This window comes from Myxine glutinosa, chromosome 13 (assembly GCF_964187855.1).
Source record: "Myxine glutinosa chromosome 13, kmMyxGlut1.1, whole genome shotgun sequence".
Lineage (NCBI taxonomy): Eukaryota > Metazoa > Chordata > Myxini > Myxiniformes > Myxinidae > Myxine > Myxine glutinosa.
Genome location: NC_136273.1, coordinates 103,027,187 through 103,044,076, shown reverse-complemented (window position 1 = coordinate 103,044,076; position 16,890 = coordinate 103,027,187). Strand labels below are relative to the sequence as shown.

The 16,890-nt window shown below is 43.5% G+C and overlaps 1 protein-coding gene across 3 annotated transcripts in view; it reads right to left on the bottom strand.

The window, feature by feature from the left end:
- LOC137439154 (potassium channel subfamily T member 1-like) overlaps positions 1-16,890 on the bottom strand; it is a 270,273-nt gene that overhangs the window by 118,639 nt on the left and 134,744 nt on the right. For all 3 annotated transcript variants that reach the window (XM_078767829.1, XM_078767828.1, XM_068134879.2), the window contains exons 8-11: positions 13,398-13,481; positions 13,012-13,106; positions 2,010-2,190; positions 83-247 (exon numbers count right to left, since the gene is read on the bottom strand). In XM_078767829.1, the coding sequence (XP_078623955.1) occupies positions 83-247; positions 2,010-2,190; positions 13,012-13,106; positions 13,398-13,481 (525 nt within the window). The remainder of the gene's footprint in view (positions 1-82; positions 248-2,009; positions 2,191-13,011; positions 13,107-13,397; positions 13,482-16,890) is intronic.

Below are 16,890 nucleotides of genomic sequence, written 5' to 3'. Positions count from 1 at the left end.
CAACACAAAGATGTCACATGTCTTCAAGTGAAATAAAGGCATTACATCATTTTCTCCTTGATACAGGTACTGCATGCACTACCTGGAGCCGTGCATCTGAATAAAACTCATTGAGAAAGTCCATGAGAATGTCTGCCAGAAGAGAGCTGACGCAAAGCACCACGTGACGTTCGGTCTGTGCCCGGTACCGGCTGTACGTGCCTCCAGACTTCTGCCGCTCCATCCACAAGAAGGCCAAGCCCTCAAACTGTTAGGCATGACATCATAACAATGAGGTCAATATCTTCATTTGGTTACCGAATGTAAAGGTCACAGAGTTGGCAAATATCTCGTGAGCAAATATAAAATATTAGGTGTGGTGCCAGGTATGACGTCATAGAATGTGATGCAACATTGGGAAGTTCGACATCTGCAGAACATAACTGATTCATCCCTTAATTGGCTCATCACCATCTCATCACTCATCCCTCCCTCAATTAGCTCATCACCATTTCAAACTCATCCTCATCCCTCCCTTAATTAGTTCATCACCATCTCAAACTCATCCTTCCCTTAATTAGTTCATCACCATCTCAAACTCACCCCTCCCTTAATTAGTTCATCACCATCTCAAACTCATCCTTCCCTTAATTAGTTCATCACCATCTCATCACTCATCGCTCATCACTCAAACATCTCCTGAGGCCCACCCACATGTGTGGATATCAGAAAGAAAACGAGAAGGACACTCGGTAGAGCGCATACCCCCGCCAGGCTGAACAGTTTATGTTTTGTATCCCACTGACAGGTCGGATCTGGAATCGGACAAAAAATCTAATCGGCTTTGTCTCGTCACCGAACCAACTCTTCCACCAAATTTCGTCCAATTCCGTCCATAATTGTTTGAGATATCGTGCTATGTGTCGGATTTAGCCCGATCTCTCAAAGGTAAAGAACCACTTACAAATTAAATAATTATCGTATCCGAATCCATATTCAGATCTTCACCAAAATCGAATCGTTTAGTCCTTGTCACACACCCAACCTCTCCACCAAGTTTCGTCCAAATCTGTGCACAACTTTTGAGATATCCTGCTATGTTTCGTTTTTGGCCCCGTCTCCCAATGGTGAAGAACCACCTTTGGAGGCCATTTTCCCCGCAGAGCAGGGGTTGGCCTTTTTCGGGCACCGCGGTCCCCTTTTTGAAGCAATGTTTTATGGCCGGATGCTCTTCCTGCCACCAACCCTGTTAGTCGCCTCTTGCGACACACACAGGGAATTACCAGTGAGCTGGTACTCAATTTGCCGACCTGGGAAGGATGGCAGGCTGAGTCAACCCCCCTGGCATCAATTCAGCGATCGACCGGGATTCGAACCCAGGATGATCCGAGGATCCCAAGCCGGCACCCTAACCGCTAAGCCAACACCAGGCCGAATCTACCAATGGTGAAGAATCACTTAAAAATTCTACTAGCCGGATCCAAATCCGGATCTTCACCAAAATCTATGGCGAAGGTGGCGAAGGTAACAACTTACATGCATGCATACACACACACACACACACACACACACACACACACACACACACAAACACACACAAAAGCACACACACACACACACATACACACAAACACACACACACACACACACACACACACACACACACAAAAGCACACACACACAAACACACACAAAAGCACACACACACACACACACGCACACACACATTCACACACACAAACACACACACACACACACACACACACACACACACACACACACACACAAACACACACACACACACACACACACACAAACACACACACACAAATACACACACACACAAACACACACACACACACAAACACACACATACATACACACACACGCACACACAAACACAAAGGTGGATTCATACATGGGAATTGTGAAGGCTCCATTCCACCTCCTGAAACCCACACCTGGAGATAACCAATAACACACACCTTAATATTGTTACCCAGTTTGAGTGACTTTTTGGTGGATCTCACCTGAGCAGGAAGCACGATGAGAGCCACAGAAACCATGATGACCACCAGAAGTTGGGATGGCCAAATGTTTGGAGTGATGTCACCAAATCCGACAGTGGAGAAGGTTACGATGCAAAAGTAGAGGGAGTGGAAAATTGAGATGTGTTTCACAGCTCTCTCCAGGTGCTGGAAGCCACAAATGCTGCAACATAACACTCAAGGTTACCAGGTAAGAATTTGTCTTTTTCAAATACCTTCTTCAATTTACAGGATGTAATTTGCTTCAGAAGTGCACCATATAGTTGTCTGATATAAACCATATAGTTGTCTGATATAAACCATATAGTTGTCTGATATAAACCATATAGTTGTTTGATATAAACCATATAGTTGTCTGATATAAACCATATAGTTGTCTGATATAAACCATATAGTTGTCTGATATAAACCATATAGTTGTCTGATATAAACCATATAGTTGTCTTATAGAAACCATATGGTTGTCTGGTACAAACCATATCGTTGTCTTATAGAAACCATATAGTTGTCTGCTAGAAACCATATAGTTGTCTGATATAAACCATATAGTTGTCTGCTAGATACCATATAGTTGTTTTGTATAAACCATATCGTTGTCTTCTAGAAACCATATACGGTCGGACACCGCTATGTGTGGCGTATACATTCCTGGAAAATCCGTGAATAGCCAAAGCACAGAATAGCGGGGCATTGTTCCAATGGAAAAAGAGGGGATAGGTTCCTGAGTCGTGAAAATCCACGAATAGAGAGGCCCAAACCGCGAACGGCGAAGCAAAATCCGCGAACGGTGACACAAATTCCGAGAATGTCGACAATAATCCGCGAAGGTCAATGAACGTCCCGGAAATGGCGAGACAAAACCCGCGAATGTCGGCAACAATCCGCGAATGTCGATGAAAATCCACGAATGAATGCCGTGACATTGGTTCAATGGGGGAAAAGGGAGACAGCTAATTGCACGAATAGATACTGTGGGGTGTTTTCATTCTGTACAGTAACTCACAGGGATGACGTGTTATGCAGCTGGTGGGATATCCCGCAAAGCAATGTTTACCTGTGAACGGTGGAATATCACGTGACGCTATTCACAGTGTGGATGACGGGATATCCCGCGAAACCCGTGAAAATGCAAAACACACTGCAGGAAACGCAGGAGCAGGTCATGCTCGCAGCTCATAGATGTTTTTTGGCGTATGTCCAGCTGCTTTATGCATGGCTGGTGAAAGATAGGTTTTATATATACCGTATGTCAAGCTAACGGCTCATGAATTTTTTTTTGTGCCCCTCAAAAACCGCGAATTCGCGTAACACGGCCGCGAATTGGAAAAAAAATTCCGTGAATTCGCTGAACACGGCCGCAGATAGGAAAAAAACATGAATTCATGGAACACGGCCGTGGATAGAAAAAGAAACCACAATTTCGCAGAACAAGGCTGTGAACAGAAAAAAACCGCGATTTCCGGAACATGGCTGTGAACAGAAAAAAACCGCGATTTCCAGAACATGGCTGTGAATAGAAAAAAACCGCGATGTCGCTAAACATGGCCGCAAATAGGACCACCCCCCCCTCCCCCCCGCAAATTCGCAGAACACGGCCGTGGATAGAAAAAGAAACCACAATTTCGCAGAACATGGCTGTGAACAGAAAAAAACCGCGATTTCCGGAACATGGCTGTGAATAGAAAAAAACCGCGATTTCCAGAACATGGCTGTGAATAGAAAAAAACCGCGATTTCCGGAACATGGCTGTGAATAGAAAAAAACCGCGATGTCGCTAAACATGGCCGCAAATAGGACCACCTCCCCCCCCCCCCCCCCCGCAAATCCGCAGAACACGGCCGTGAATAGGAAAAAAAAAAAGAATTCGCGGAACACGGCCGCGGATTGAAGAGAAACCGCGACTTCGCGGAACATGGCTGTGAATAGAAAAAAACCCGCAAATTCGCAGAACACGGCCGCGGATAGAAAAAAAACACAATTTCGCGGAACAAGGCTGTGAATAAAAAAAACCCCGTGAATTTGTGGGACACACAGAAATCAAATTTAGTTTTTTTCTGCCCCTCTGCCCCCGAAGGTGGCCGAAAGCATTATGTTTTTAGGTGTTATACACAGAGTGTACATTTTTGAGGTCATATGGCACATGGTTTGGCAGCCATATTAGCTTGAAAGCCAATATTTAAAAAAACCCTTCTTTGAAACCGCTTCACTGATCGATGTGAAACATGTCTGGTGAAAAAAGTAATGTCTGGTAAAAATGTGATACTTGAGAACAATGCTACGTACCCCTACTAGTGTTCTATAAAGAACATCAGTTCTGCAATAACATTTTCTTGGCTAGGGTTTCAATCCTGGATGGGTCACAACTCCAACACTAGATACTCGACTGAGTATGCTGGAATTTGGAATTTGGTCAGGGTGCTGGCAAAACAGGATGTGAGGAAGTTGATGACATTACATGTCCTACTGCCAGGAATTTGAGGAAAGGACTGGAGGAAGGAGGGAAGGGGATGGGAATACACCGACTACCATCACTGTGTTGTTGCACAGCTATGTCATGGCAGAACATCACAAATGAGTGAGGAATCTTCATGAAGAACCAAAACCAATTTCTAATGAGAGAATTGAAGAAACTTTCAACCAACATCTTGGTTTCTATAAAAGTGATGATGTTTTTTGCTGAACCATTCCTCTTTATCTTTTAGAGAAGGAATGAAAAAGCAACAAATGTATATAAGGAAGTAAAGAATAAACAAGAATGACCGCACTGTGGTCACAACCTGTGACGCCAAATATATATATATATTTTCACCTCCTCTGTCTAGTTGACTTCCTCATCCTTGTTGTTGAAGGTTTTGTACAATTCGTCTCCGAGGGTCTTCACTGTTTGGTTCAATATCAATTTCGAGTCTAACGGACAGCTGGGTCTGGTTTCAAGTAATGAGCACACCCACTCCGAACAGGAGCGACAAGAAGGGTCATGTTATTATCCTCTCTGGGGTATATATGTTGGAACCCATCTGTGGATCGGTCCCATCGGCCGATGGGTCTGACCCATCTGTGGATGCACGAGAAATGACAATGCAGACCCATCGGCCGATGGGTCTGCGCCATCTGCGGATCTGCATCTGCAATTTTGTCGTACTTTTCGTCCGTAATAACCGGTGAGCGTTTACTGCCGATAACTTTTGCAACAAGTTCATCACAAACTTGACGTTGTCGTATTGTATCCATGTTGAATGCAATGATGGGAATGATTGAAAACGTGACCCAGGCCATATTTATACCATGACTATTCACACGCCAGACACAAGACGTTTTACATAAACACTGAGGGCCTCATAGAATCACATAATGCGTTATTGTGTTTATATAATTGACAATGCCCCGATTACGAAGCCACACCTTCATCTTTAGCTTTGGGGTGATTAAGGCATGCCAGGAATTGCTATATAAACAATGGAGAGCTGAGTCTGCCAGTGCCACCAGCGAAGTAGACCAGCGTTTTTAAATGGAGCGACATTATCTTATTTTTATCTTATCGACAAACCACATGTCACGGACTGCTTTATAAACATTTATGACATCAATTGCTTATTTTTAGGTTCAAATAAACATACTCATCCACCATTGATGCATACACATTCCTTCAAGGTGAACAACACATCCGCAGATGGCGCAGACCCATCGGCCGATGGGACCGATCCACAGATGGGTTCCAACATATCGATTACAGTAGATCTAGGCTCGGGCCTTAAGAACGTCAGGTGTGTGTTCAGTTAAAAGGTTTCTTGTAATGCGCTCCACAAGTGGCTTAAGCATTCAAGCAAGCACTCCATTCGAAACCGTTGATAAGGAACGGCTGGCTTGGCAAGCGCTAGCTAGCTGCTTGGTAAGGGAACACATCGAGTTTCCTCCCTTTCGGGTTAGTGTTATTCCAGGCAATGAAAAAAATATATTACCTCACGGCTCAGCTTACATTCTTACATTGTAATGAATAATATTAGACAATGTCGTGTCTGTCCCGTGTTCCTATATGAATGAATAAGATGAGACAATGTCGTGTCTGTCCCGTGTTCCCATATGAATGAATAAGATTAGACAATGTCGTGTCCCATGTGAATGAATAAGATTAGACAATGTCGTGTCTGTCCCATGTTCCCATATGAATGAATTAGATTACATAGAGCCGGGTCTGTGCCATGTTCCTATATGAATGAATAAGATTAGACAATGTCGTGTCTGTCCCGTGTTCCCATATGAATGAATTAGATTACATAGAGCCGGGTCTGTGCCATGTTCCTATATGAATGAATAAGATTAGACAATGTCGTGTCTGTCCCGTGTTCCCATGTGAATGAATAAGATTAGACAATGTCGTGCCTGTCCCGTGTTCCCATGTGAATGAATAAGATTAGACAATGTCGTGCCTGTCCCGTGTCCCGTGTTCCCATGTGAATGAATAAGATTAGACAATGTCGTGTCCCATATGAATGAATAAGATTAGACAATGTCGTGTCCCATGTGAATAAATAAGATTAGACAATGTCGTGTCTGTCCCGTGTTCCCATATGAATGAATAAGATTGGACAATGTCGTGTCTGTCCCGTGTTCCCATGTGAATGAATAAGATTAGGCAATGTCGTGTCTGTCCCGTGTTCCCATATGAATGAATAAGATTGGACAATGTCGTGTCTGTCCCGTGTTCCCATGTGAATGAATAAGATTAGACAATGTCGTGTCTGTCCCGTGTTCCCATATGAATGAATAAGATTGGACAATGTCGTGTCTGTCCCGTGTTCCCATGTGAATGAATAAGATTAGGCAATGTCGTGTCTGTCCCGTGTTCCCATATGAATGAATAAGATTAGACAATGTCGTGTCTGTCCCGTGTTCCCATATGAATGAATAAGATTAGACAATGTCGTGTCTGTCCCGTGTTCCCATATGAATGAATAAGATTAGACAATGTCGTGTCTGTCCCGTGTTCCCATGTGAATGAATAAGATTAGGCAATGTCGTGTCTGTCCCGTGTTCCCATATGAATGAATAAGATTAGACAATGTTGTGTCTGTCCCGTGTTCCCATATGAATGAATAAGATTACATAGAGCCGGGTCTGTGCCATGTTCCGAAATGAATGAATAAGATTAGACAATGTCGTGTCTGTCCCGTGTTCCCATATGAATGAATAAGATTAGACAATGTCGTGTCTGTCCCGTGTTCCCATGTGAATGAATAAGATTAGGCAATGTCGTGTCCCATATGAATGAATAAGATTAGACAATGTCGTGTCCCATGTGAATGAATAAGATTAGACAATGTCTTGTCTGTCCCGTGTTCCCATGTGAATGAATAAGATTCGACAATGTCGTGTCTGTCCCGTGTCCCGTGTTCCCATGTGAATGAATAAGATTAGACAATGTCGTGTCCCATATAAATGAATAAGATTAGACAATGTCGTGTCCCATATGAATGAATAAGATTAGACAATGTCGTGTCCCATGTGAATGAATAAGATTAGACAATGTCGTGTCTGTCCCATGTTCCCATATGAATGAATATGATTGGACAATGTCGTGTCTGTCCCGTGTTCCCATATGAATGAATAAGATTAGACAATGTCGTGTCTGTCCCGTGTTCCCATATGAATGAATAAGATTAGACAATGTCGTGTCTGTCCCGTGTTCCCATATGAATGAATAAGATTACATAGAGCCGGGTCTGTGCCATGTTCCCATGTGAATGAATAAGATTAGACAATGTCATGTCTGTCCCGTGTTCCCATGTGAATGAATAGGATTACATAAATAAGATTCATTTTGATTCTTAACAGAGGGTTTATTTTGTATCTGTTGCCTCAATTTTGTCGTGTGTTTGTTTGTCTGTCTGTCTCTCTCTCCTCTTTATTCTGCCCTCCCATGCTCGCTGTCATTGGTGGTCATTCAAAGTACGAGACTTGCCATTAAGTGCGAGTGAATTGGCTTTAAAAATCCGGTAACGAGTGGGAAACTTGTATTTCACACACATATGGGCCGTTCAAAAATAACATAACTCCATTTCTTTGGGGAGGCACATACAGGGTTGATTAACCTTTACCAATAAATTTAACACTTGACCCAAACAAAGCCAATGGAAATCTGACGCAACAAAGCTGGAGAGAGTATCATCTGTAGAGGCTTACACACATAAAGTGTTCGGCCCACCAGAAAACCAAAATGGCGGCCATATCATTTTGTCTCATTTTTATGGTGGGTAGAGTCAAGTGACATTGGGGTGTGGTCTGGCAGCTGTCTGGCCAATGGGTGCACAGTTCAAAAATCGTCCCCCAATAAGAACCTCAACAACAGCAACGCGAAGTTCCTGTAGACCTGCAACTAAAAACTAGATCTTGCGGGGGAGGTCACGATTTTTCGAAGCTGTCCTCGACCTTCACGCACGCTTGAAGTTAAGTAACTGTTCACAATTGTATTTTTGTCGAAACTGTATTTATATTACGTGTGTGTACCTAAAGTGCGTCCCTTGGAAGATTATCGGTGTTAATCTTTCATACCTGTATATAATAGTCGCGTATTTTGTGCCGCGGTATTTTGCGGAATAGTTCTTCAGGATTCCTACCTTGAGGCTTATTTTCTCCCAGTGGTCGATTGTGGTCCTTCTACTCTCGTTCTCTCAGTCTTTTCCCAGTCTTTTCACCCCAAACTTCCTTGTTTAAATTCTTAACTATAAAAAAAAACAAAAAAAAAAACATTTCCCTCTTTTCGTTCGTTCGTTCTGCGACCACGTGTTTCACCCCAATTTCCACGCCATTCCCCAGATCTGTTTTGCCCTGTTCCTTTTGCTGACACCTTTTGCCCTGTTCACGTGACTCGTGGTTGTCCCTATAGGTCCTCTCCCCGTTGGTATTTTTGTGAATATTAGATTGTTCTTCACCGTTCTGTTTAAATATGTTTAAACTTTCCCCTGCAGTGTTTTATTCAGTGGTATATTACAACACGCTGTTTTTCTTCCTATTTAAAAGGCTCTTTTCAATTTCCCCTCCAACTCATTCCATTTCAAAAAAAATATTCAATCTCTTATAATTCTAAATCACTACATGCTCTAAATTCACATTCATTCCACCCCTCCTCCATCGTTCTTAAACGGATCTCTAACTTGAAAATCACAATAAACCCAATTTGTTATCTATGTTCATATTTCATTAATCATCCACTTTCTAAATTCCCCCCTTGCCCCTCCACTCCAAATCTTCCCCCTTGCTCCTCCCCTCCAAAACTCACCCCTTGCCCCTCCCCTCTAAAACTCCCCCCTTGCCCCTCCCCTCCAAAACTCACCCCTTGCCCCTCCCCTCCAAAACTCCCACCGAACTCCTCCCCTTCAAAACTCCCCCCCTACCCCTCCCCTTCAGATCTCCCCCCCAACCATCCCTCTCCAATTCTCCCCCCTCCCACCTCCTTCTCAAAGCTGCCTCCTCCCCACTTCATCTCCCTTCTATCTCATACCGACACCTCCCCCAACCTTCTACTTTCCTCTGCCCCCCCCCTCAAAGAACCCCTAGCTGTGCCTCATCCTATCACCATCAAACCCTTCGTCCTCCTCATCCTTCCCTTTCTTGTAACTTTTCTGTATTCTCTGACACACTATCAACTGCTCTTCCTACCTTCCCCTCTCATCCTTCATCTGACCCTACCCCTCCCCTCTCCTCTCCTGCACCCGATGCTCCCCCTCTCTCCTCATTAACGGTATGGACCTCAAACATCCCTGGCCTTCGCTCAAACCTGATTGATCTCTCCATTCAGGTTGCTTCTGACAATCCAGACTTGATCTGCTTAACAGAAACTTTCCTCCTTCAAGATGTCTCTGATTCCTTAATATCTCTTCCTGGTTACTCCCTCTTCCAGTATGATAGACCTGAGCCTCGTCCTGGTGGTGGGGTTGCTATCTTTATAAAAAACTATCTTCCTCACTCTCCTTGCACTGTCCTCTCTCCACCACACCCCCAGGAGTACCTCTGGCTACGGCTTCCTCTCCGCTCCCACCTTTTGTTCATATGTGTTCTGTACCATCCTCCAAACAGTGATGACACCATTTACATGTCGCTGTCTAACAACATGGACCAACTTCTATCAACTCATCCAAACTCTCTCTTCCTCATATGTGGCGACTTCAACTGTCATCATGCCAGCTGGATGCGTGTGGGTTCCTCTCTCAACAGCCATGACACCTCAGCAAAGGACTTCTGTGACTCATTGGGACTGACACAATCTGTCAATTTCCCGACTCGTATCTCAGTCAATGGAGTATCTTTTCTTCTAGACTTGGTTATGACAAACTTCCCTGCAAATGCCTGCTGCTCTTCTTCTGCTCCAATCGGTTCTTCTGATCATGTGCTTGTTAAAGTGGACATCTCTCTGGCCATTCTCAGAGAGCCTCCACAGCGCCGACGAGTCTGGCATTTCACTCAGGCTGACTGGCACGGTCTGCAAGCAGCCATCAATCATCTGGACTGGTCTCCCATCTCCACTGCCTCTGACATCAATTCTTCCTGGCAATTCTTCCAAAGCAAACTGCTCTCTCTCATGCACAGATTTATCCCATCTCGTCTTCAGTTGTCTTACCCTTCCTCCCGTCCATGGTACACCGAATCTTGTGGTGAGGCAGTTGCCCTGAAACAACTTGCCTTTGCCTCTTGGAAGGCAAATCCAACTGAAGGCAATCTCAGTTCCTTCCACCAAGCTCGGAACAAGTGTGTGTCTACCCTCAGGAGTGCCAGGAAGCACTATCTCTCCACACTCAAAAATGAACCCTCAAACCTGTCACCCTCCTCCAAATCCTGGTGGCGTCTGGTCAAATCCGTTTCTGGTGTTTGTTCCCCCTCCATCCCCTCCCTCACCTCAAATGGCTACACAGTTGACACCGCACGTGACAAAGCCGAATGCCTCAACTCTGTGTTTGCCTCAAAATCTTGTGTCCCAAACCCATCTCTCTCTGTTCCCACCTTACCTAGTCGAACCCAACTGCTCCTGGACCCTGTATCCTTCTCTCCTGACAAGGTGGAGAAGTTTTTGTCAAACCTTGACTCTGATTCTGCAACTGGACCAGATGGCATCAGCCCACGGGTCCTAAAATCCTGCTCTGCCGCTCTATCTCACCCTCTCTCTGTTCTTTTCACCCTCTCTTTTGCTCAATCTCTTCTGCCAGCATCTTGGAAATCAGCAAACATTACCGCTTTACACAAAAAGGTGCAAAAACAGATCCTTGCAACTGCAGACCAATCAGCCTGCTCCCAATTATCAGCAAAGTCATGGAATCCATCATTGCTTCGGACATCAAATCCTTCCTCTTCTCCAATGGCTTGATCTCCGATCATCAATTTGGATTCAGACCAGGTCATTCTACTCTGGACATGTTGCTTCTGCTGTCTCAACAATGGATGGAGGTCCTCAATGCCAAACAGGAAATCAGAGCTGTCTCCCTTGACATATCACATGCGTTCGATACGGTCTGCCACCCAGCTCTGCTTACCAAACTCTCCTTCTGTGGTATGCATGGAAATCTCCACGCTTGGCTTGCGGACTTCCTCTCTGGTCATAGTCAACGTGTGGCCATGAATGGATTTCTCTCATCGCCCCTTCCTGTTCTGGTTGGAGTTCCCCAAGGTAGTGTTCTGGGCCCTCTGCTTTTTCTGGTCTTCATCAATGATCTCTCCGACTCTCTGGAAAATCCTCTCTATCTCTTTGCTGATGACTCCACTCTCTGCCGCTCCATTCCTCATCCCTCAGATCGACAGTCTGCAGCCTCCTCACTCTCTGCAGACCTGGACAAAATCACAGACTGGTCAAACAAGTGGAACATGTCTTTCAATCCTGACAAATCTCACACTCTTACTATGTCTCTCCGAAAAGACCGACTGGAAAACCCTCCCATCTACTTTCTCAACAATCCTCTCCAAGAAGTTCTGTCGCTCAAGCTTTTGGGTCTCACTATCTGCCATGATCTTTCTTGGGAAAACCACATTTCCAAGCTGGCCTCCAAAGCCAGTTGCCGACTGGGCATCCTCCATCGTGCAAAGTCCTTCCTTGGCTCACCTGAGCTCCTCACCACATACAAGGCTTTCATCCGCAGCTCAATGGAATACTGTTCCCCCCTCTGGGCCGGTGCTCCTGCCTCACACCTAGCTCGACTTCACGCTGTTGAAACCGAAGCTTTCAGAATCATTGGAATCTCCTGCGATGAAGCTATCTCCGAGGGCCTTTCACTTACTCACCGCAGGCAGGTTGTGGTCTTTCTGTCTTCTACCGACTCCCCCAGCTCTCTCTCTGCTCTGTCCCGCAAATATTCCTACAGGTCACACAAGATCTGCCAACAACCCTCTTCTGGTGAAACTACCAAAATCTAGGCTCTTTGCTCACCTTCACTCTTTCATTCCTCGTTTCTCACACCTTTGGAACAAACTCCCTCACTCTCTTCAATCCCACTCCTCCCTCCAGGTCTTTAAAACAGCTGTTCACCACCATCTCTTATTTTCCCCCATCCAAAACCTTGATCTTTTCTACCCCCGTTAAATCACCCCAGATACACTTTTTCGAAATTCCAACTTCTTTCCTGAAAGCTCTTGCAGTGTCCATATGTTTTATACCTCCCCCACCTCCCCCCAAGCCCTCTCCCTCCCACAGATCTCTTGATGTCCTTCCTCTCAAATGTTGTGTTTGTGTCCTTCGCCCTCTCTCCCCATCTTGTCTACCTCTCCCCTTATTTTGTGTTTTATGTGTTGGTTTGTGTCGGTTTTACTTTCTTTGTGATTAATGTTAGCTCTTTCACGAGCCTCGATCTTGTATACAAAAAAAAAACAAAAAAAACGACAGGTGGTTAATCGTTTTCTTAGGTGTATGAAAACTTCATTTGTGCACTTAAAATGTTAGCATTAAGAAGGCGAGTATTCAATACTCCCAAAGTGAGCAGTGGACATGTGAGCATTGGATACTCACAAGGTGAGCATTAGGCAGGCAACTGTACAGATCAGGATGAGCACCTGGTTGTACATAGCCGAATGAGTGCGCTGTATGGCACGGTGTAGATCGTGCTGAAACACATGATGGCTGAGTTAGTGAGGAAGTGAAGAAAGGAAGTGAGCAAGAAGGGTGACAAGGAAAGAGTAGGAAGGTAAGGGTGAGTCAGTGCTTGAATGAGAAAATTGATGGGTGAGTGCATTGGTGAGTAAGGTTGAATGGGTAGGTGAGTGAAAGGATCACTTTGCAGGTGAGTAGCATGTCAATATTAAATAATCAAAAGAAAGATGATCGATTTTATAAGTGAGATGGAATAGATGGAGGTAAACAGGAAGTACAAGCATGAAAGACAGGGTGTTACTTACTATAAGATTCTGCAGCGCCATCTTAGCCAACCAACAGTTAAGGAATACAGGTATGAAAAGGTTCCTCAACTTCGGCCAGAATATCTAGAATGAGGAAATGACATGAAGGTTCAACTTGAGAAACACGACACAGCTAAGGGTGCAGAATTCTCTCTGTTTCCCGACACAAAGTGAGGTTCATATAATAACATAAACACACACACCTACACACAAATATATATAGATATAATTTTTATTGTCATATATCAAGGGAAATTCTTCTTTGGTGACACCGTAAGTTTAACCATCATAAAAAATCATCAAAGGGAATAAGAAAACAGAGTAAAAAATATAGAAGATGGACTAAAGAGCGAAATTGCTAGAAATTTGAACTTACACTTGAATTGCACAAGCACCTGGTACTTTTTGAAAATGGCCTGTTTTGTTCCTGCATATGTGATTGAAGTTCTGGGTGGGCCATATAGCAATATATGTAAAACAGAATGCATTGTCCAGGATACAACCATCACGTGATGACGAAACATTTGCCTCATATAAAAAATTCTCCTGCCTCATATAATACATTTTCATTCTTACACATTATGCTCATTTAATTATTAGGAAACTCAAGAATTAATTAAATCATATACTAATATATATATACATATATAAATATATATATATATATATATATATATATATATATATATATATATATGTATGTATACTATATATATATATATATATATATATATATATATATATATATATATATATATATATATATATATATATATATATGTATATGTAATATATATTAGGGTTGTGCGATAATCGATAAAACCACCTTTAGAGGTGGTTTTATCGATTATTATTGTGCGATAATCGATAATTGCGATGAAATGATAATCTTGCTTTAGATTTGCTAATGTGGTAACGATAATGGAAATTAATTATTGCTGCGCATGCGCAGTAGGTAAATCGCTCCTTGGACCCGGATATTGAGGTGCATTGGCTGCGTTTTGCTCAAAATCTCAAAAGGTATACCCATTTAAATTCAAAGCTATTAAAAGGCAGGTAATATGTAATGCATATTCTCCAAGATGTAATTTAAATGGTATATCGTGAAACAATAAACATCAAAAACAAACAAAATAAATTCCATTTGACATTATGGGGTATTTATTATGGGGTATTATGGGGTATGGGGTACTTGTTATGTGTAGATCAGTGCAAAAAAGTCTCAATTTAATACATTTTTAATTCAGGTTTTAACAACAAAATGTGAAAAAGTCAATGGGTGTGCATACTTTCTGAAGGCCCTGTATATATATACACAGACTTGGCATTTAATATGGAATATTTTTTTGGTGGGGTGAAATTACTTGTCAAGATGACTTAGAACCAAAAGTTCATTGGAATTATGTTGAAATTATTCTAGATTTTGTTAATGTGACCTTTAAAAAGAAACAAAAACCACATTTGACATTTCGAAACAAATAAATTGATCCTTGAAAGTGATGTAAACTGATATCGAACTCAATTCACGGACAGTACTGTGTTAAACTTCTGTACGTTTTCCAGAAGTATCTCTTTATTTTGCACATTAGCCCAAATTTTTTTTTAACAAAAACAAAAGTTAAATTACGACTGGGATTACGGACAGTAAAATTACAGTTCAGTACTTCGTGTAACCCCCACGAGCATTCAGGAGAGCACGTACACGTCGAGGCATGCTGCTCACGAGATGTGCCAAGGTTTGGACAGGAATCGCTTGCCATGCAGTGACAATAGCCTGCTGCAATTCATGCACAGAGGCAGGCTGCTGGTCCAAGTGGTCGATTTGATGCGTTAATTCTGCACACAAGTTCTCTATCGGATTCATATCTGGGGACATGGCAGGCCACTCCATATGCTCTACACCACGGTCAGCAAGAAAGTGCTGGATCATGCGAGCACGATGAGGCCGTGCATTGTCATCTTGGAAGACAAAGTTTACTCGAAAGGCTGCACGAGCAAATGGAAGCAATGTTTCTTCCAGAATGGCCCTGTACTTGACCTGGTTCAGGTTTCCATTCAGAACAACCAGGTCAGTTTTGCAAAATGCATGAAAAGCAGCCCAAACGGGATTACGGATTAATTATTACACCCAACCACCTCCAGCCTGGACTCTTGGCACTATACAATCTTCGTTGTAGGCTTCATGCACTTGTCTGCGCACTCGGACGCGGCCATATTGACGATATACCAGAAATCTAGACTCGTCACTGAAGATCACGTGATTCCAGTGTCCTGGCTGCCATTGACGGTGCTCTCTGGCCCACTGCAATCGGCGCTGGCGGGTGTTGTCTGGTCAGACGTGGCTTTCTCGGGGGACGCCTCGCACGATAGCCTGCTTGAACCAGTCGTTGGTTGACTATCCTTCTGGATACAGACACATTTGTCAGTTGCTGCCACTCAGCCCTAAGCCGATTAGCTGACTTGGTACGGCCATTGCAGACTAACCTGTGCAGCTGGCGATCATCCCTCCTCGTGGTTCTGCGGGGACGTCCTGGCCTCGGTATTGGAGTAGGGACACCCCTCTGAGCATTTCGTTTCAGGATCTTTGACACCTGACCTTGAGTGATGCCATACTGCCGAGCAATAGCACGCTGTTTCATGCCGGAATTTCGTAAAGCCACCAATAAATGACAAACAGCATTGTCGAGTTGACGGACCATATCCAGGGGAAGCGGCAATAACTTTTGTAGACGTGCAGCAGTTGTTTTCCACTAATACAGAACGCAACAACCCTTATATACCCGATTGTGAAGCCAATCGTCAAATGTACCTGTCCGTACATTTTGTCACGCCACCTGTGATATAATCCTGTTATTGACTTCTTGCTGCGACAGACAATCAGTGACATGGTTCTTTTAACAAAGAAATCACCGAAGCGTAAAAGAAACTCACCAGATTGATATACTGAGTTGAGAACGTAAACCCAAGTCAAGAAAAAAAAAGATTCCATATTAAATGCCAAGTCTGTATTATAGAGCAGAAGTGTCCGTCCATCCGTCCATGCATCCCCAAACTACTCCCTCAGTGTTGGGGCTAGCCCCGTCAAACCTGCTGTGGAACGTTTTGGGTTCCCAGCAGATGTTGTAAGGTAGGTAGGAGGTTTCATAAATTCCTCAACAAAATTACGATTTTGAAATTGACTCAATACCGAGCTGCTCCCGAATCAGGAAGTGATCAGTTGACGACAATGGCCTGGTTTGATAATATCTCAATACAATCGTGATTTAACACAGTATTTTGTTGTAGTATTAATTTATAATTGTAATGATGCTGTTTGGAATGAAAATAGAGATGTTGAGTTTAAATACGAATGAGGAAATGACGTGAGGGTTTCTACTTTCTAACCGTGACATTCGCGGATTCATCATATGCAGATTCACCATTGATTGGGAATACAACCATTCAGACTGGGTACGTTTTTCATGGAAGTCCTTCACGAACCTGCTTTCCATGT